The following is a 21,796-nucleotide window of genomic DNA, read 5'->3' as shown; positions in this document are numbered from 1 at the left end:
ACTTTTCCTCTAAATCTGCTGCACCGCTGCTGGCTGTGGTTTTTGCACCTGTTACCACACCCAGCCGTACAGGCCACACCCTAGAATACACGTCTACATCACTGCAGCGAGATGAGAAGTGAATCAAACCTGAGTAGAATATTCATTGAATCAATACATACACTGTATGAAGCTATATAAAGTAGCTAACACTGGCTCCCTATCAACCTGCTACAACAGGGAAATGTTTTTGTAAATAATTGAATGCAATGTACAATGATATGATACAAGATCTTTCTGCAGAATTAGCTGATTTGAATGGTTTGATTTTGAATGGTGGATATTCCTTATGATCTCCTAGCTGCCTAAACCAGAGGAGCTGCTGCTGTAACAAATAAACCAGACTCTGTTCAGAATTCTTCATATTTTAAAAGTTTCCTCAACGCTGGTTTTTAACAATGTCACCATCTTTTCAACTGATCTACTGTTTTGCATTTACTCGAATTGATACAGTGGCTAAACATCTAGAATTAACCACACACTATGCCAGAGTTCTATTTATTGACTTTAGTTCAGCTTTCAATGCAATTAAGAAACATATCCTACTTCACAGGCTTCTGGATCAAGGGTCGGAGAGTGGTTTTATTTGGTGGATCAGATTCCCTCACTCCCCACAAAGAGTGTCCTTTAATGGCAACGTGTCAGAATTTTAAACACAAGCACACCCTAAGGTGCCATTCTATTGCCTTTATTATTTAGAGTATGCACCAAAGAATTCAGAACCAAGACTCAAATTTAAGTTTATTTAAATACGTGAACGATACGGCTCTCGTCAATCTCCTGCATGAAGGGAACAGTGCAGGAGAAAGTCTGTACTTTATTCATGTAACACCCCGAACGCTCTGGAGCTAATTATTAATGCAACTAAAGAAATGGTTATATGCAGTAAACACTACATCTCACTGTCAACCTCTGACAGTCAAAGGGCACCCTGTTGAAAAGGTCGGATGTTTTAAATACTTGACACTTTAATTTGACAGATTATGTTTTTAAGTGGCTATCGCCTACCTAATCATGTGAGTAGGATTTGAATGCATGGCTTTTTTATGATTGAGTATTTTTTACTTTGTTGTATTGTGACTTTTATTCAAGAAAATCATATGAGTACTTCCACTATTACAGTTTAGTCAGTTTATCAGGGATACATTTTAAGTGTCCCAAGGTGGTGATAAGAGTGGGTTGTATTAATCCTTTAAAGCCAGACTGTTTAAACTTTATCTACCTCACAGTTTTCTTATTTTTTCTTGTAAGCTCTTTTACCCAGGTCATCTCTTGTACCTCGCTGCAGCAACAACACAGCTCAGTGCAGAAGCCTTGTAAGACAGACAAACATCATATCCTCATCTGCTCCCTCCTGACTTCCCTCCCCGGCAGCCTGGCTCTACCGGTGTTTAAGTCCTGCCTGATCTCCAGACGCACAGGCCCAGTCAGTGGTGATGAATGTGGAACAGGGCCCAGCCCAGGCTCCTGCCATTACCCTGTGACAATTTATTACCCTTTATCTGTGGGCACAATTAACCCCGGCCCAGGAAATAGGGACTTATCAGTCCTTCATTACCAGGACCTGCCCATGTCCCCATCCCTCTCTGTCACCTGGCAGACACACACACACACGTACACACACATATTTTAACGTCTATCTTTGTGAGGACACTCATTGACATTGTGCATTCCTGAGCCCTCGCCTTAATACCTAATTCTAACCTGAACCCTAAAACCAAGACATCTCAAACAACTCTTTAGAGTTTCAGGGACCGAGGAAAATGTCCTCACAGTCTTAATTTGTGGGGTATTTATTTTATCTTTTTTTAATAGATTATTTTTCTATCCTTATTTCCATTTCTTATTACATTTTCCCTTTGTGCTGCTACTTCCTTGCACTGTTGTGTCAATTTTGAAATTCCTCTACCTCTTATCTTATCTTGTCTTCCCCACATATACCATCATCATGAGACAGACATTCAAAGACACCCACCTCTTATTGCAAACAATCTTCGTCTTTGAATTAAGATCTTTGAATTTAGAGGTTTTATATACGCAAAACTTTCACAGAGCATAGGAAATCTATTTTTAAATGTGTCACATGATTCCAAAGGAAGTTATTCACTCACAAAGGGACATCCATTGAAATGAAAATGTGCCATCTGCTCCGGTATCCAGTTCTTAAAGTACATCCATGCTGACGCCTGAGTGACTGATACAGGGTGAGTTTGAATACAATACAATAAAATAGAATAAAATATCCCCTTTTTATCTGAGCCCTGTCCTCCTTAAACCAGTTAAAAGAGCAAAAACACAACTAGACAAATCCCTCATATGAAATAATCAAAACAGTTCAAACTAAAACATTGTTGTATTGGTGTAGGAACCTATCGCCAATTGAGAGAAGCTGATTGAAAACATATTAAATACAAGCTTCATCACAATAATACAATAATGAGAAATCTTTATTTTATGCAGTCTCACACCCCAGTACCACATTGTATCAGTGTATTGCTCTCAGCTCTTCAAGGCAGTAACATAATCTGTAGGAGTAGCTTTGTGTGAATAATAGGACTAATCTGTCAACATTATCCAAGCATGTCTGGGGTATATCCTCCTGGTGTGCATCCAGTCGTCACACAAAAGCCCACTATGTACCCCACAGGCCAGGTTGCTATTCAGGCTGATTCAAAGCTAATCAGTGCCAGCCTATGAGCAATTGTCGCTGGCACCAACAACTGGCGACTGCTGACATTTTAGGGCTGCACCGATCGCACTGCAAAATGGAGGAGCGGCGCACAGAGCTACGGTCAATCAGGTCTGAGGTGAGCCGTGCTGTCCTGCAGCCAGGGCCCTGTCCCGGCTGCTCTGGAGGCACCAGGTCTCTGCAGTCACATAAACTGCTGCTTGTAAATATTATATAAGAGTGTGGAGTTGACTAATGAATGCAGGCCCTGTCCTGTTGGCCAGGAGCGGGAGGAACGATGACAGCCAGGCTTAACAGCACAGACATTTAGGAGAGCTGTTATGTATTTGTGTGTGTGTGTGTGTGTGGGTGTGAGTTTGGGAAGTGTTTCTTATTTTGCAGCCTTGCAGGCTTATAAAGTCAGCAAAACTAACTTTACGTGTTATATAAACAAGATATGTTGGAGGATTTTTTTTAAATATAAAAAAAATCAATCTGCCCTTTGCTCTCAGTCTTTTATTCATTTGACATCAGCCAAGAAATGTCTCGGTATCCATCTTGAAAATGCTAACAGCTGTTCCTGCTATAGGAGATACCCCTCCTGTGTGTGTGCGTGTGTGTGTATTTGTCGAAATACAGTACATAACAGTCGCAGACAGTATCTGAACTGTTAAGCTGGGGGGTTGGGGGGTTTGCTGAATGAAAAGCCGGGGTCCGTGTGGGAGCTGTCACCAGAGATGCAGCTGCTGGAAGCAAAGAAGAACCAGGAAAAGCCAAGACTCCTGCTGCGAACTGATAACAACATAAACAAATAGTCCCAGTTCTACATCCCTCTTACCTTCCTCTCTGCATCATATATTCAACTGTAAGGTGTTCATGAAATGATTGAATGAGAGGACACATATTTCAAACTGTGCAGAGCCTACACATGATAAAACCTGTAGCCTCATCTTGACCAGATTTCTGGCCTTGAAGGAATCTCTCCGATGAAAATGGTATTGCCTCCTCCTCCTCCTCCTCCTCCTCTCTTTGTGCTGCAGACAGACACAGACAAGAATCTAAGAGAGCAGGCAGGCAGTCATTTTGAATAAAAGGATGAATTCAGCGAGGAGCACATTCAAACCCAAAAGGACCTGCAGCAGCAGCTTGTTATTCCAACACAGATGTTTCCTCAAAGATGCAGTTTTGCGAGATGTTAAGTTCAGAAAAAAAACGATCAAATGTCATCGTGGAATGAGCGGGATCGACGCGAGGCGCTCCTCCGTGGAAACAGCCTCCATAATAGAACACTATTCCCATCGACAGAGCTTTGAAAATCTGTGACTTGACAGATACAAAAGCAGCATCTTAAAGCTTATAACTCCTTCTGCCAGAGGCGCCACCACTAAAACTGCAACAGCTTGTGTGTTGCTTGGTTGTCTTGCCAGGGGAGGGGAAGGGAGCAGGCATCAAGGCGCACTGGAGGCAACGTGCCCGAACAAACGTCCACTGGCAGGCGGCGCTTTCTTTACAACCTACAAACTGCATCTTTAAGCAAAGATTAGTTTAAGGATTACAGGGCTGGATACTTTTAGCTCCTTGAGAGTGCTCAATCTCTTTCCTCAGAGAGTTTTCCATCCTCCCTTTTCACTCATCCTTTATACTCATTAAACAGAATGGAGATGTGTGATAGAGCAGGATGGGAGAGAGGGAGAGAGAGAGAGAGAGGGTGACAGAGAGAGAATTAGATTCTCTGACACCTTGCTAATTGAGCGATCTCCTTTGTGCCCGGCCCAGCCTGCCAAGTTTTAATTAGCAACTAATCAAATCAATATGGAGGCTGCCAAGCGGAGAGCGAGGCACCTAGATTGTGGGATGGCTGCCTGGATCACAGCCGCCTCTGCCCTTTTGCACCTGGACGTGGTTTTTCATGGCTCTAAGTGATGAGGGCCAGTGGTGCCGATGGTGGGGAGATCTTTTTTTTTGTGAGAGAAGGATGGAGTTATCGTGAGATGGGCGAGGTAATGATATCTGGCATCACCCAGCTGCCTAAACAGAGGGGAAACCTGTGACCTGACAAAGGCTGTCTCTTAAAATGCATATTTGCATGAGAGGAATCTGTGTAGTCAAAGTGATTTTTTTTATTTTTAAACATAGCAGCTGTGTCCACCTTCCAGCTTCTGATACATGCTGACGTGTGAGCGTGAATACCAGGAGTATCTATCTACTACTTCCAGTAATCTATCTGTGTGTGACTCATATATCTCGAGAACCGACCATCATATTGGCTTCCCACCTGGCATGTGTATTATTAAGGGTCCAAAGAAGTGCAGTTTTGGATTAGGGGCTATTTGGATAAATCATACATTCAATATAAGTAAAATTTGATAAAGGGTGACAGCAGTGGTTGGGACACATCAACATTAGTGACTTTGTCGATCTCGACAACAGTGTGTTCACCACAACTGCAAGAACAGCTGATTCTCCAGTTTGGGGTTCTGCGTATTGAGTCGAGCTTCACTGAACTTTGAATAAACAAGTGAACAGCTCTTTGTGCAGCAGCTGTGGTGAGGCTTCAGTGTTCTGCAGAACACTTTGTCAGGATGAAAGATGCAACCGGCGTCACCACAGAACAAGTAAACAGCCCGTTCCAAACAGACGCGTTTAGAACGGACACTGCACTAGTTCTCCTAAGAATGACGCATCAGTGAGGAGGGTGCAAAGATGCACATCTTCTCTGGATTCACACACTTTTGCAAATAACTTCTGTGATTTTTTACTTGAATTGATGACACATGCCTACACACACACACACACACACACACACACACACACACACACACACACACACACTCACACACACACCTTCCGTCATCCCACTGACACACCTACCCTCCAGCATCCCCTTGAAACGTGTTAATTACAGAGAAACCTGATGTGATGTGTTGTGCCATCTTCACAGGCACCCACATACACTTGAGATGAAAGGCTGGGCCACTTCTGCTCTCTCATCTGCCTCAAGAATCTGTCAACACATCTTGACCTCCCCTGGAGGCGTCCAGCTGGGCCTGACGTCTTCTAGAGCCTGAGGGCCCCCCGACTCCTACAGCTGCTACGTCTCTCTCTGACAAACACACACAAATACATAAACACTCAAACGCACATTCATTTAAATAAGTACACACATAAAAGCACAAACATTCACATTTGCCCCGGTACTTTAATATCCTTCCGCTTCCAGTCATGTGCACATGTCACACTGGGCCTCGGACCATCAGGGTTCTTCAAATACAAAGTCAAAGTGTTTCTGGCCTGTCATGGATACGTGTCTTTTAACAGGATGATGTAATCGGGAGGTGATGTCACTTTTTACAAAGCATTTAGTGTTGACTGGGCTGTTGCAACAGGTTACACAAAGCCACTAACTCCGCCAAAAGCTTAATCATTTTTAATTGAGGTTTGGTTGAGAATGTGGGGTTCTGTTTTGATCTAGGGCCCCCCAACATGCCCCTTAAGCCTGGGGACCCTTGAAACACAAAGTCTGGAGAGGGCATTGGCAGCAGTGCAAATTACAACACCCTTACTCAGCAGCAGAGCCTGTTAACATGGAGTTCTGTTCATGTGCATCCGTCACCTGCTGGTAGACGTTTCGTGTCCCTGAACACAAAACTCAATGTCACAGGAAGCTACCCTCGTTAAAGCTTGAACAAATTTCACAAGAACTGTTGCTAAATACAGCAGTGGATAAGAATATAAACCAGAGAAAAGCAGATTGTTCTAAAGCAAAGATAAGACGGTGGTGAGGTAAAAAACAAAAAAAAAGGAATGCCAAGCTAAAAAAGAATTTGACTATCATTGCTTTTGGAGATAAAAATTGTACGTGCTGTAAGGATTTTATTCTGTAATGACCCTGAATCCTCAGATTGCTTGGAGGAACGTTGAAGCCATTAACATATTTAGTATAAAATCCTTTGCTATTTAGAAAGCTCTGTTTTATTTCCAAAACTATTTTCATAATCTTTGACAAGAATAAGAAAGGCTGTGTTCAGTGGGCATAATAGAAAGACAACATGTTTTATCTTTGAGGTGCCAAGAACACGCAGCTTAAAGAGGATATTTCACCACCTGCTGATAATAAACTGGCTCGCATGTTAGCAGATGGGAGCCTGGAGACGCCACAGAAAATGTCTGTGAAGTATATGATGCATGGAGAAGCTCCGGACTTTAAGGAAGTGGAATCATTTTTTTTTTACAAAGGAAAAGTATGATAATAATAATAATAATTATTATAATTTTCCTGCCTGGATGAGTGCAGGGTCTGATACTTGTGGATTTGATCAAATGCTGCAATTAGATGCGATGCCATACGATAACATGCGATGCAATGCAAACCAATGCAATCAGATCCAATGAAATTGACCTCGCTGAAAAATTGGCTGCATTAAAGGTAGGGTTGGTAATTCTCATTAGTTGAAATCCTCTTCACGTCCTGATAGCCATCGATGAATAGATCGCAGGACTGAAATAAACATGACCAATCATTTGCAGGTGTTCTTGCCCTGTCACCAACCGACCTGCCTGTGCACAAACTGTCTGTGCTCTCACTGACCAGACTCTTCACAAGTCGTACAGACACACAGCTGAAGCAGAGACGATAGTCGGAAGTTAGCGAAGGAGTCGTAGAAAAGTCTTCTTCTGTGTTTTGTGGGCGTAACTTTGTCGAGGGAGCTGATGCGAGGGGGTGGGATGTATCCGTTGCATTTTTCCGAAGTGTAGCCTGCTCTTGCTTGGCTTTTCCAGGATTGCCAACCTATAGCTTTAATCATCTCTTCACACAGTGAAGCTTTAAGGCAGCAGGAGGTCAGGGTGTTTAGTTGGGAGCAAGCTTGTTTACACTCACACAGGAAACCAGTTCTCCCCTGTGTCACCAACCCCAGAGCAATGGGTCTGTCCAGACTGAAATATCTCGATGAATATTTGATGGATTGCCATGAAACATGCTGCAGATATTTATGTGCTCCACACTGTGAGCTGTGAAGAAAGTGGTGACCAGAGAGATAAAAGCTTGGAAAGCTCATCCAGCGCAATCATCAGGGGAAAAAAAAGGTAAAGATATGATGGAGAATTTGCACACTCAGATGCTTTGGCCCTCTTCACAATAAAGAAGAATAAAGACACTCACTGCCATAATTAAATATTACATTACATCCATTTGCCCGACACTTTGGTCCAAAGGGAAATGCCGTCACACTCAACAGAAACGAGAGGTAGATGACACGGTAATGGTAATGACATGGTAAATGTTATTCCTGCTAAGCATCAGCGTGTTAACATTTAAAGCATGTTAGCGTGCTCACATTAGCACATGGCTTAAAGCACAACTGTGCCCGGCAGCCTCGAGAGCAGCAAACTCTCAGTCTGGTTTTAACCCTTAACCACAATCTGTCTCTGTCCTCAACCAGGCAGCAGCAGATCAAACATCCTGAGTCACAACTGTAATGGTGTTTTTTTGGGGGGGTTCTTCCAAAGAGTGTCAGATCAGAGAATGTTTATATGGATCCTTTTGGAAGGCAAAATATCCATCAACATATTTAGTTTATTTTGTTATTTAGTTTGGATTAACTTGTTAGATTCAATAAAATGTGATGTGAAATGACGATTTTACATGAACTACCATTACTTCCATCATTAATTATTCAAGCCTGAGCAGTAATTGGTTCTTCCTCTGTGATTTACTGTGGGCCGTACCATTCATCATCCACATAAGAAGCCGAACTGCACCATAATGCTCAAGGTGATCTATAGCGGACAAATGAGAGGCCTAATTAATAACAGCGGCCTGTCGCTGGCACCTCTTGGCCTCGCCGTTATTATATGTGCATTAACAGCTTGTGTTCATTGCCTGCTAATTAACCATTGCTTAACGTGCAGCGAAGGGTGGAGGATGGATCCACGGCAGCAGCAGCAGTGGCGGCGGTGGGACCCCCCTGTAAGCCACCTATAAGATGGGACCCCAAGAAGCACGGTGCCCTTGGGGACAGCCTGGGACTGCAGGGTAGAATGGATGGCTGCGTTCACGACCATAAATTCAACGCTTCCCTAACTATCTCATTCATCATATGCACACCAGACTCCTCCGCACTGTGAACACACCAGCACCAGTCCTACCTCCCTGCTTCGTCCTGTAGTAAATAATACAGACTGAGATAGGACAGAGAGTGAAAAACATGAGATAAGTGTATCAGTGAAATGACCATATGACAATGCACAGCCCTCTATTTCTCCTTGGAGTGTGTGAATTCATTTGTACTGGGGCGGGGACACCAGTCCTCTCTCTCTCTTTCTCCTTCTGTCTCTCTCTCTCTCGCTCTACAAAATATACATTTTCATATCTTTCTCTCAGCTGGTCACCATTTATTTCAGAATTTCCTCGGCTCTTTGTAGATACGGGGTGTGTTGGAGCTGTGCTGGGTGGTGGAATAAATCACATGGCTGCTGCAATGCAGAATATGATCTCATGCAACACCAGCACGGTAACACAAACAAGACGTGTTTGTGTTGTTGCAGAAGCAGCCTTCCCTGAGACTACATGTGCAACCTCATAAAATGAAATCACTTGTTGTTCCTGTTGTTTTCACTGATGCAACAGTTTATTTGCTGTCTGGTTTGTTTTCTACTTTCCCTGAATGTCATTAATGCAGGTTTATTGCAACGGAGGATGGTGCTGATTAAAGTTGAAACGATTCCTCTGTTTTGTCCAATTTTCACGAAAAAATGACGAGTTGTATTTATGAGACTAAATGTGCAGCGAAATGCAAGCACCTGCACGTATGATGTAAGAGCTCGCAGAGCAAAGAGCTGAGAAACAAATGAGAGCAGAGAAAATGTAAAGTTATGACTCATGGGCTGCTCGTACGGGAAAATGAACTTTTTATAAAAGGAATAAATAAGTAATTATGATTAAATATTAGATTACAAAAATCCCAGCTGTCGATACATTTATGTAAATATGAATTTACAAATGTGTGAATATGCATTTAATCATATTTATATGGAGACATATGTAGTGTGTGAATATTTTATATGATGGAAAACGTCATCATATGATGTCATATTGTTTTCTCTAAGCTTTTTTGCCTTTAAATTCAGCTCTCTTCTATGTGTGAATATTTGACATGAGTTCAGATTTTTGCTCTATACAATTACATATAAAGTCTATATAAGCTCTACATGCATTTAGCAAAATATTGAATGTGTTTTCTTCTTCAAATAACTCTTGTAAAATGAGTCAGGTTTGATTTCCAACTGTCTTTGTTTCAGATGCTGTGTTTAAATCACAAAGCTTTATTCAATTTATACGTGTATAAGCTCAAACTTAAACATATATAGCTTCAATTCACTTTTACATATCCCCTTTCAGTTTTCCATTCGTCTGTGTTTTTCGCCCTCATTTCTCTGTGACCCTCTAAGTGATTTATGGCGGAAGAAGACAGTGTGAAGCTGGGTAAAAAGAAATATCTTTCTTTTGAATGAATCTGCATTTCACAATTTTGCTGCTATTCCAATATTAATTCTGTTATCTCCGAATCAATCATAATTAGTCTTGCTGCTTGCCAACCACCAGCCCGGCCTGAATGCGGTATGAGGTCCGGGAGCGGAAGAGGAGGAAACCCCACACAAACACGTGTTTCTACTGCCCTCAAGTGTTCGCCAGAGGAACCGTAAGGACAGAGGAAGCAGAAAGGGGGCTGGTATTAAGAGCAGCTAGTATGAAAAGTGATGCCATAGCAAAGGACTAATAAGTTCCTAGACTCACTTGTAAGTGATAATGGGTGTGATGTTTGCACAAGGACCTCGGTGTCAACTGCAAAATGTTTTCCTCCTGCCAGGAATTTACAACATTCAATTGCTCCACTCGAGCTCCATCACCAGCACACTGGGAAAGATCACCAGGAGAGGACAAGTCATTTCACAGTGCGCTCATTTTTCACAAAAGAGAATTACTCCAGGCGATGGAGATTTTGTCTGCAGAATGACAAGGGGTTAGCAGGCACAACGCAGATCAATGTGGATAATGGAGTGGTGCTGTCTCAACACCAGGGAAACACATAACAAAGTATGTGTTACAAGTGACCAGAGCTGAGAGTATTACCTCAGGAAAAATGAAACAGAACATTTCAATCCATATCACTGTGGACAGACAACATCTTTTAAAGGGTCATTTCACCCATATCCTGATTACATACAGTCAAGTGATGCACAGAGGGAGAAAGGGGAAGAATGGATGAGACAATACCGTTCAGTGTTGTTGCATCACAAACCTGCCTCACACTGGAAACGCTACTGGGTTGGAAATGAAAAATTTGATTGGCTACATAACAATCAGGTTAAGATAGACAGTCCCAACTTAATTAGGCAAAACGTCATTTCTGAACACCCGATTACAGTTAGGTTAAGGTTAAGGTAAAGTTTAAGTTTAGGTTGAGGTTGAGGTTGAGGTTAAGGTTAAGGTTAAGGTTAAGGTTAATTGTTATGGTTAGGTTAAGGTTAAGGTTAAGGTTAAGGTTAAGTTTAAGTTTAGGTTAGGTTTAGGGTAAGGTTAGGTTTAAGATAAGCTTAGGTTCAGGTATAGGTTCGGGACAAGGTGGGGGCCCAGGTTTTCGGGTGTTACGGTTCGAAATCAAGATACACATGAACAAAAAAATTAAGAAAACAATTAAAGGTCAATCTGGTGCCCAGGCTGGAATTGGTCCTGAAGGCCGCTGCAGGTACAGCTCAGAAGGTCAGACGAACATGTAAAAGGTAAGTGTCATTACATGCTAAATGGTTTTGTGTGTTAGTCATTCGACACATGAGCATGTCATCATGTGTCATCATGTTTTCATAAGTACAATATTTTCTGACTCAGTCGTTCAACAAAGGCGCGCAGAGGCACGCCCCCGTTGCTCTCTTGCTCCCCCTGCTTCTGGCGCTCTCTCTCTATCAAAGCGGGCCAAACAGCAGGCTTTTTGTTTCGGTATTAATGAATTCTGTTTGTTTGGTGAGCCGCACGTCTCCTCTTCTCCACCACAGTTGTGCTTTAAACCCCTTCAGGGGTATCTGAGGGATCCAGCTGACAGATGGTGAGGGCTGGAGGAACGTGTTGGAGGCTGGCAGGATTGTGGACCGCGACCCTGGGATGTTACAGTGACGCACATTGTCTTCAAACACACTCCATCACTGTGGCACAAACAGTGAGGGAGGCCTCGCAGATGTGGATCTGACTTCAGGTGTTTTCCTCCTCCAGCCAGATCATTATTTCCTGCTCACTGTTCCAGCTGTGTTTATACTGCAATAACTCCATCTAAAGTGTGCTCATAAAAGATGGAGGAATGTGTTAAATATTAAACATTGACAGTCAGTTGCATATTGGATCCATAATGATGACATGACCTGTTAAGATGTCCTGGAAAACAAAGCTGCTTTCAATTGTAGATACCAAAACAAACCAGGAAACAGATTCTAACCAACGGATAACTATGAAACTTGGTTGAAGGATGTGGTATGGATCAGGTAAGAACACAATACATTTTGGTGCAGATCTGGATCTTGGGGCGGATCCAGGCATTCTTTTTCACTTTTCTTTTCACCGTCTGGTTAACAGTCGTCCTCTAACCAGAAGGTCCGTGGTTCGATCCCCATCTGGTCTCCCCCATCTGCGTGCCAAAGTGTCCTCGGGCAAGATGCTGAGCCCCGAATTGCCCCTCATAGGAAAAAAGTTCTGCTAATAGATGCAGTGTATGAATGTGTATGTGAATGTGTGCATGGCAATAAACTGTACTGTAAAGTGCTTTGAGTGGTCATCAAGACTAGAAAAGCACTATATAAATACAGAACATTTCTAATTTCTTCTTCCCGTTCCTTACTTTGTAAAATGTCCTCATTATTTAGTTAGAGGTTTTTAAACTAGCTCATGTGTTTTCCTGCAATGTATATTATTAATCTTGTCATTTTCTATGCTTTTTAAAAAATCTGTTCAAACAAATAAAAAATAAAAAATACAAATGACAAAATGCTTATTGTCATTAAAATAGATGGGATCAATTAGATATTTACCACATAGTTGAGTGATGTCATTTTTTTTTAATACAAACGTCAGTGTAACTCAGAATGTTTTCTTATTTCTGAAACAGAATTCTTACTAATCTTATAAAGCAATAATGCCACTAGGGTTAGGGTTAGCTCACCACAAGAAACTTGTTCTAAAAACCCGATTTTCTCATGTTTCTCCACGGGGGAGTGTTTTATTTTCCTCCTGTAGTCTGACAGCTTTTCAGGTCTTATCCTTTTTAAAGCCCTTAGAGCTTCATTAGAAAAGTGAAGCAAAAACACAGAAGAGACAGATGTAGTCAGGCTTCCTGACAGATGTGGAACTCACTGTATGGTCAGTGCCTTCAGGTTGCTCTTGGATAGACTTTCACCACAGCCTCTTTCAGTCTGTGAGCACCAAAGCAGCTATTTCACACCAAAGCATCTCAGAAGACCAAGTATTCCTGGGAGGTAAAATTCTAAATAAATTGTGGGAGTATCGGCTGATGTGCAGACATGTCTCCTCTTCTGGTTTGTGTCCCTTCTGTCCAGCACCTAGTGTTTATCAAGATGTGCAGACGTCTGTAGACTTTTCTGAAACACTATAGCATCTACCCTTTCAAAATAAGAAGTATCAAACTGTTTACAAGCTACCTAAATAACGGATTTATTCCCTGCAGCCAATACAGCTGCATCCATTTGCTCTAAATGTCAACAGGCACACTGCTAACAGAGCAACAGAGGCCTAACTCCGCAGCTCCTCTGAACTCTCAGAGCTCTGCGTCCCGGCTGCAGTGCCCGCTCTTTAAAAACAGCAGCAGCAAAAGAGTTTGTTTCTCCCTTTACAAGGAAGCGCTTAAGTGCTGTGAAGCCATGTGGGAGGCAATCAGTCTGTGTGCACGGCCCTCAAGGAGCACTTGGACAGAGCTATTGCATTAGCGGGGCTGTTTAGAGTCTGAGGCAAGGTCAGCCGCCGGGCTCCAGAGAGGATGGGGACGACGGCTAAAATACGCAGAGGAGCCCAGAAAAGGTCACAGTGATGAGAGGATTGCAGGGGCAGAACGCCAGCGCCCTTTACAAGCTGCCAGCCGCGTAGCAGAGAGGTGGCGGCTCTTACCAGTCACTGGGGGCCACAGCCACAACATGGATGTGCTTATTTGAGGTTTGTCTGGGGTTAGAGCACAAGTTGTGTTCATCGTCAGGTCTGTTGTCTATAGAGATACAGTCCTCTGAGGGGTGTGGCCTTGTCACAAGTCATCCACGTGTTTACCTCATTAGCTGCTGTTAGTGGTTGACTGATAAACGTATTATCACTCACTCAGTCTTACACACAAACAGTTGAGTCTGTCCACCTGTTGTTTTACCTGAGGAATAACAACCCTAGGATAAGGACTCAGGTCTTATTCCTGCTGAGTCTCTTTACATCAGGTGAGAAACAGTGACCACAGATGAACTCATCCAACCCCCTTCATCACTCCATTCAGTCTTGTCCAGGTATCTGCAAGTTAAATTTAGGACTATTAAGACCATAATGAAGTTTTCAAGTACGAAAGATACCAAGGAATATTGGAGTTCCAGAATAATTTAGGTTTCCCATAACTGAAGATAAGGTGAAGTAGCCGATTAGAGCAAAACCCTTGACACACATTATCTCAAACTACAGAGACCTTTCCCAGACAAGCCGAGTTTACACAGTTAAAATCTGATCAGATCCCTTTTGTTTGTAGTTTTATAAATATTGTTGAGAAAGAACCACAATACAGACTTTCCATCCTATGCATACCACCAATACATTTTTTCTTTTGAATTCCTTATTTGTGTGATATGTTGTGCAATAATGCATTAAACGTGATACCATAAAATGGTGTGCCTTTCGGCATTCAATAAATTTGGTTATCCAAATAAAATATAAAATATTAATATTTAATTATTAATATTAAATAACTTTAATTGATTAAAGTTACCTCGGGGCACCACCCTTCAAAGGAAGGGAAAAGATAGCCAATTTATTGATTAAGTCTCAAAAGTACTAACTACAAATTTGGAACTCTGATTAACAATTAAATTAATAACTATAACCAAAATTACCATATAGATAGTTAGCTAAGTTGAAGGATATGGAGTTCTTGACAGTGTAGAGGTTGGCAAAATTCACTTATGCAACATTAATGAAAAAACATTTGTGAAAGAAAAATATTTATTATGAATATAATAAAGTATAAAAACACAAATTACTAACGGTGTACTTACTAAACAAAGATAGGTATGTGAGTATGCATGTGTGTGTCTATGTGCTTCCAAAATGGCGGCTGGCCACTTTGAAGATAACACCCTTTCCCCCCTATTGGAATGTTTACGACATGTAGAGATAATTAGGTGAAGATTTATGCGTGTGTCTGTGTGCCAAGTTAGAGAAAGAGTGTAATGCAAAGAAAGTCTGTGAAGAGCATAACAAACATTAACTTTACTTTCGATTAACTTATAACCAAAATATCACAACACAAATCAAACTTATAAACATCACACATAATCGAATAAACAGTCTTGCTTAGCCTAGTATAATTATTAAGCCCAGTTGTGTTACCTGTCCGTGGAAAGGGGAAAAAGAGTTGCTGTGCAGTTCGCAGTTTTGTGAAGTCGTCTTGCTGATTCTGTTGGGCTCAGTTGCTGTTTGAAGTTCTCCAACAGGACATCGCGTCGCTGCTTGAAGGGTTGGTAGAGCTTGGGGTGCGAGGAGGTTTCCTTGGTGAGATGAGCTGGAAGCTGCTCCTTTATGAGTCTTAAGATTCTGGGTGATCCTTTAAGATGGATTTACTGAATATATGATCAATCTTCTCTAACCTCTCTCACACTAACACACACACACATCTGCTTCTCACCATTTTTTGTTCACAGCCTTCTGATTTATCTCAGTAAAGTTTTTCCTTTTAAAATCCCAGATCAGTAGTTCTATCATGCCACATTCTAAGGTTTGATGTCAACAACTGAAGCTCTTGACCTGTATTGTTTAGCATTGCAGCAACATGGACTGATTTCATTGCATGAACTCATTGCACTGGCTAGTGTACAGGTTTTCTAATAAAGTTGTGTGCAGACATGATTCCATTAGTGGCTTAAGATTTGATCAAACTGTTGCACAGCCAAAGGAAACGGGGCAAGATGAGCAGTTTTCTTGTTCTTAAGTTCCTAATGATATGAACTTGAATTTTCATATTGCCAATTACACTCATGTTGCTCAAGTTGTCTATGAGTTTACTTTTTGTCTCACCCTCTGTGGAGTTTAAGGACATAATCAAATGATGTTGCGAGTTTAACTATCAAGTTCTTATCAAACAATACCAGCACCCTGATTTGTCTGTTCTGAAGGATCTGATTAAAGCTGCAGTGCTACAGAAAACCATTTCTCTACAGACATGAAATAACAGCAGACCACCAGCTTCCTCTTGGTTGGTTTTTTATTTGCAGTTCTTTACATTTTAGAAAAAGAATCCAAGGATTTTGCCTCCTGTGTGTTTCCGTCTGGCCTCTTCATGGTCCATGATGCCAGCCGAGGTGGTCAGCACAATGTATCTGTGGAAAGAAAAGTCAATGTTTTATACACTGCTCAAGATAGCATTAAAACAGTCAGGGCATTGCAAGTGTGGTGGGAGTAGACAAATCAAAACCAACTGGTGTAGCTTTGAAAATATAACATTCACTATATTGATTGCAAGCTACAGGTGAGACTCAAGCTGCTTTCAGACATGCACTGAACTCTGCAGTTCCTCCCCATTTTCTCCAGAGGACGCGCATTTGCAAATATCAGACTGAGACGCACCGCAGTTTCTGCGAACTCTCTGCCTGGCCTCCTAGTATTAAGTCTGTAGAAATCCAGGAAAATTCGATGTCTGAATTCAGCAGGGGATCCCCGCTGGATTCACTGCGAAGGAGTGGGGGGGTTGATGACGCTTCTAACATGCGACAGATGCAAAAATGAAAAAGAAAACAAATATCTCCCAGTGAAAAAGCGGTGCCATACACATAGAAGACAGACAAAGATGTCTAGAGAGATTTTGGTGATAAGAGCAGACACCGGGGTTGGGGGTGCTGTACACATGATCTCCACAGCGGAGTCAATACGTTGCTTCCTGTTTACGTCTGCTGCACCTCTACTGAAAAACGCAGAGGATTTGATGCTGTTGTGAATGTCTGTGCAGAAAACCTGCCGCCGTGTGGTGCATGTGTGAAACGCAGACTACGGGTAAAGTCAGACAATTCTCCAGATTTTACCCAGAGGTAATGCCTGAAAACAGCTTCAGTGAACAAAGCTGTGAGGCAGCCAGCAGCTACTGCAGCAATCCAATCCAGGTGTTCTTGGATATTATGAGAGAACACAAATTAATTTTAAACCTATTAGAAAAAGGGCACAGCCGCATTTGCCTCACCATAAGAAGCAAATGTTCGCCCTCTTGCTCGCAGATTGGAACTGAACAGGAAACGAAGGTTCGCCACTGATACATACGTGTACATGTGACCAGGATCTAATGCTACCCTCAATATAATACAAGCTCATGGCCTTTAACGTTTCTGCTACATCCTCTAATAAAACAAAGACTGCACCTCATAAAAGTGATGAAAAAAAAAGCCCTCAAACAATTAATTATCTTATTACCCTGCTGTACCAGTGAAAGTTCAATTGAAACGCAACAGGTACCATCCACCAACCATTTTTCACTTTACACTACAAAAGTTTCTTCACCCAAAACTCTTCAGATTTTCAAAAGAATTTTAGTGTTCAAAATGCCCCCCCCCCCAAAAAAAATAAATCAGTAAAAAGTTATGAGTAAAAATCAGTTTTATGTTGAGTGTCTAACCTACGTGTTGTGATTATGCAGACAAATCAAATCATGTCAGTAATCCACCATAAATGACAAATGTTAAGGTGAATTCACATTGTATATGTCAAACAGGGTGGTACAACAAGGACACCCTGTTAAATACACTATTCTATATGTTCTGCATCTGCAGGGCAATGATACTTTGTTCTTTGGGGCAAAAATTCTGAACAGATTCATTCCACTTCTCTCGTGTACGATTCACCTTAATGACAACAAGGTCTCCTCAGCGTCCTTCCAAACAAAGTGACTCAACCACTGATCAAAATAATACATTTTGTTTAACACATTAAGCCCTGACCAGCGTAACACCAATGCCTATAGTAATTTCAAAAGCAAGACAAATGGGCCTATTGAGATTCTCAACTCATTTCCTTTCCATTTAACTCTTGATGTGAAAACAATTAGACCAATCTCAGATTAGGAGGGACAAGTAAGGACACATGATGGACAAGCAAGTTGATAACTACAGTAAGACTGGGGACCATTGGGGGCTCTGTCAGCAAGCGTCACTCATGTGCATTTCAGTTGAAAGGCTCTGCAATAGTCTGTGTGGGATTCTCACCCAAACTGTCTAGAGGGCAGCAGGTTGTTCTGCCACTTCTCCAGGTCCTTGAGCTGGAGATCAAAACGAGGACTGATCACACCACACTGAAAAATTAAGAAAAGACTGGTTAACATTCAAAATATACAAAAGCAGATACACAGCTCCTGGTTGAATACTATTAGATGAACTATCTGTGATAACTTTGATATTCCCAACAGCTCATTGAGTGTATTAATGAATTCACCACTTCACAAAACAGGAACAAAATAAAATAGAAGCAATTAGAAATATAAATTCAGATTTTATATCTAGAGACATATGGAAGAGTAAGGTCCCGGTCACACATGCGCAAATGTATCTATGGAAAATGTTCGCCTCAGGTTTACTTCCAATCTGTGTGAGCAATGGGGGGAATAAAATTTGCTTCCGTAGGCAAAGTAAATCCACAGTTTGGTTTAGTTTGTGATGTTCAAGTTTGGCTAACTCGCCTGCATGCTCGCATGTGTGACCGTACCCTAACTCAGCAGAACTGAGGAGACCGAGACCAGAAACTGTAACAAGCTCTTTACAAATGTACATCATGTTCACCATAAGGTCGAGATCTCCAACATGTAGAAAGCAAATGTTCATTTAAATAGTCAGAGTGTGGAAGTGGAAGGTTGAGCCAGAAACAAAACTTTACCTTGTTCAGCCTGCCTGTGAGATTGACGACAATTTTTCCTGCTCGGTGATCGTCAATGATCTCAAACTCGCCAATGTAACCTTGGGGGGGGGGGGGGGGGGGGGTGGGGGGGGGGGGGGGGGGGGGGGGGGGGGGGGGGGGGGGGGGGGGGGGAACAACATCAACATTAGATGAACACACTTTGGACTTAATTAAACTTTTAGCTGGTGACATGCTGACCCATCTTATGTCAAATGCATACTAGCACATATACAAGCAACACTATTAACATGTTTCACACCCACCAAGACTAGAGAAGTAGCAGCAACTCACCATGCTTCATCATGACGGTGAGGAAGCGCACAATAACCTTGGAGCAGGGCCTGATGAGGACCTGGCGTTTCCCACGCTTCTCTGCATTGTTGATGCATTTCAGAGCATCTGCGAGAACGTTCATGCGCACCATGATGCCTGTGGACACAGAGACAAAGACTTGGTTTGAGAACCTGTGGTCTGTGAACATACACTGAAAAACATGTGCCTGACTTTAGTTTCCCCAGTGTCCTGACACCAGTGGGTGTAATACGTTGTCAGTGGACAACGCATTACAAACTGGAGGAGAGCTAATGTCTGTTACCACGCTTCCAAATAATAGTCCTAATACATAAAGTACACAATTTAAGCACTGAGTGGAACCAACAAACAACCATTAACAACAAGGAGCATATGAAGGCGTGCGAGTTGTGGCTCGTTCTGTCCAGCTAGCACACCTTGGCTAGCATTTAGCAAGTAGCGACGCTTTCGTACATTACAAATGAGCAATAGCAACTTGGCTAAACTAAATCTGACAGGTTAGGGGAGCTCCGTGCGGACACCGGCGGACATTTACACCCAGCGGGCAGCGCTGCTTCAACCTCGGTCCCGGTGAATAAGCCACACGAGACTCCCCCATCACAGCATGGTCCTTCATGAGCAGACACAGCGGCTAACTAGCCTCAACGGCTCCAGCAGCGAAGTGGAGCTCTACCTGTCCACAGTGAGCTCGGAGCCGGAGGAGACCCGCACGTGCTGCGCTCGGACAGAAACACACACCTCACAGGGCCGGTTACTCAAAGTGTATTAGCGGTGAAAACAGACGTGTGTGGCCGCTAAGCTAACAGCTCAGCGCGGGCGCATTGGAAGCAGCCTCCCAGGGCCGGACACAGCGATGGGGAGGAACTTTGAAACCCGGCTGTGATTCTCCACTTTCACCGATCGACACAATATTGGTCTCAAATCACTCATCTGCTCTTTCGCTACAACGTGATCACAGCGGTTGGATATTTAACCTTCAGATGCCTCCGATACGTAAAAGATTGAAGGTGACGGGGGAGAAAGACATCTTACCGGTTCTGCAATATGGCGGAAAGAGGAAGTAGAAAAAAGCCGCAATGCAATATGGGAAACAAATCCAAGATGGACTCGAGCGAAGATGAGCCACACCGTTGCGAAAATACTGTCTCGTATAGTGCCCCGGTTGCGGTGGTGGGATGTAGCTTATTACATTTACTTTGTTACTGTGCTTATGTACTTAAGTACATTTATTTACAGGTAATTTTCACTCCACTACATATATCAGCAAATATCGGTTGTTTACGATGTATTGTGCTACATGTTGACATGTTTTAAAAAAAATACTTTTAAAAGTAATCAATCAGGTTCACTGATCCAATCAGAGCAGGCAGATACATCTACAGAAACACCTTGAATAGATTTGGCCTTTGCATTATGGAATAGGCTACACTCAGGAATTACTTATTAATACCGTAGTGATATTATGATATAATAGTATACTTAAAAGCGCATGCATTAAATTAAGCAGATACGTTAATGTGGTACATTTACTGGAGAACATTTTTGTGTATTTATTTGTACTTTTACTTAAGTGAAATGTTTGAGTACTTCCTCCTCTACTTAGTGAAAAACGATACAGAGATGATTTGCATATTATTATTTTCACTAACATGGCTTGTGGCTTGGAAATATTTTATTTATTGTTATTATATTTATTTATTTAATCAGAGAGGGTTTATTGCATATACTTTGATACATGTCTATCGGAATACTCTGATCTATTCAGCCACATTTTAAAAACCTTGATTTCACAACCAGATTCGCACTTCATGCAGGATCTTCAGTAACCATGAGTCAGATTTAAAGCAGGACCGAGGAAGAGTAATACTGTATCAATTTCTAACCCTACTGATGCATTTGGCTCAGCCATAAATATTTGGTGGATTTGTTAGAAACCAAAACAAAAGAAAGAGTTTTTTAGCGCCTCATATGCGCGTTCCTGACGAGGGTAATGTGACTTGGTGAGAGCAATCAATGTTCACATTTGCTGAAGGCGCACATTAAATAGAACATTTGGAAAGCGAGGTAATTTTCAGCATAATCAACAACAAAGCCCAGACTTTTCTGCTTATGTAACACATCTTTAGTGCAACAACAGGAGGAAATGACCAGTGTGGTTTGGGCGTGAAGGAAGGTGGGCGGGATGTGTGTCATGAGATGATTTGTTCGGAGTTAATTGTAGATTAGGGCTGTGCAATTTTCAAAAAAACACAGTTTCTACACTGCCCTGGCTCAGTAAACATTAGAGGTCCTGCAACATGATAGATTTAAGTGGGCATGAAACATCTCACAACTTATCCCTGTTGTTTCTGCTGCTCTCAGATTTGCTTGAATGGCTCTTAGAGACATGATGATCCCAGTGGTCTCTGTACATTTGTGTAATCTTAAATGCATACTGTGCAAACCCTTTCAGGAGCATGTGCACTTCTTTTCACACTTTATTTAAGAATTTAGTGCCAAGATTAAACAGTCTTATTTATTTCCTTCATGTAGTTCAATTAACACAAACTAAGAAAAATCACAAGCACATTATTGTTTTATAGTTGAAAATGCCAAGAAAATGAGCA

The 21,796-nt window shown here is 42.0% G+C and overlaps 1 protein-coding gene and 1 long non-coding RNA gene across 3 annotated transcripts; one reads left to right on the top strand and one right to left on the bottom strand.

Moving 5' to 3' along the window:
- Positions 1-7,777: 7,777 nt before the first annotated feature.
- LOC117760393 lies at positions 7,778-18,851 on the top strand. Its single transcript, XR_004613671.1, has 3 exons — positions 7,778-7,792; positions 15,694-15,700; positions 18,488-18,851. It is a non-coding gene; the product is annotated as an uncharacterized LOC117760393 (long non-coding RNA).
- On the bottom strand, positions 16,192-20,130 carry rps15a (ribosomal protein S15a). 2 transcript variants are annotated; one of them, XM_034583384.1, is made up of 5 exons: positions 19,929-20,130; positions 19,170-19,307; positions 18,858-18,937; positions 18,194-18,279; positions 16,192-16,324 (listed from the first exon to the last, which is right to left on the bottom strand). In XM_034583384.1, exons 2-5 carry the CDS (start codon positions 19,300-19,302, stop codon positions 16,231-16,233), a joined length of 393 nt encoding a protein of 130 aa, XP_034439275.1. In that variant the 5' UTR covers positions 19,303-19,307; positions 19,929-20,130; the 3' UTR covers positions 16,192-16,230. The 2 variants fall into 2 exon arrangements, with proteins under 2 accessions (XP_034439275.1, XP_034439264.1); XM_034583373.1 differs by lacking the exon at positions 19,929-20,130 and having other exon boundaries at positions 19,170-19,336.
- Positions 20,131-21,796: the final 1,666 nt, after the last annotated feature.

This window comes from Hippoglossus hippoglossus, chromosome 1, assembly GCF_009819705.1.
Source record: "Hippoglossus hippoglossus isolate fHipHip1 chromosome 1, fHipHip1.pri, whole genome shotgun sequence".
Taxonomy (NCBI): Eukaryota; Metazoa; Chordata; class Actinopteri; order Pleuronectiformes; family Pleuronectidae; genus Hippoglossus; species Hippoglossus hippoglossus.
This window is presented reverse-complemented; position numbering and strand designations above follow the sequence as displayed.

Coding starts and splice junctions, on each gene's coding strand:
- rps15a (XM_034583384.1), bottom strand. CDS start 19,302: ATGGTGCGCATGAACGTTCTCGCAGATGCTCTGAAATGCATCAACAAT. Junction 18,938..19,169: donor CACCGTCATGATGAAGCATG/GTGAGTTGCTGC, acceptor CCCCCCCCCAAG/GTTACATTGGCGAGTTTGAG. Junction 18,280..18,857: donor TCACAGGCAGGCTGAACAAG/GTAAAGTTTTGT, acceptor TTAATTTTTCAG/TGTGGTGTGATCAGTCCTCG.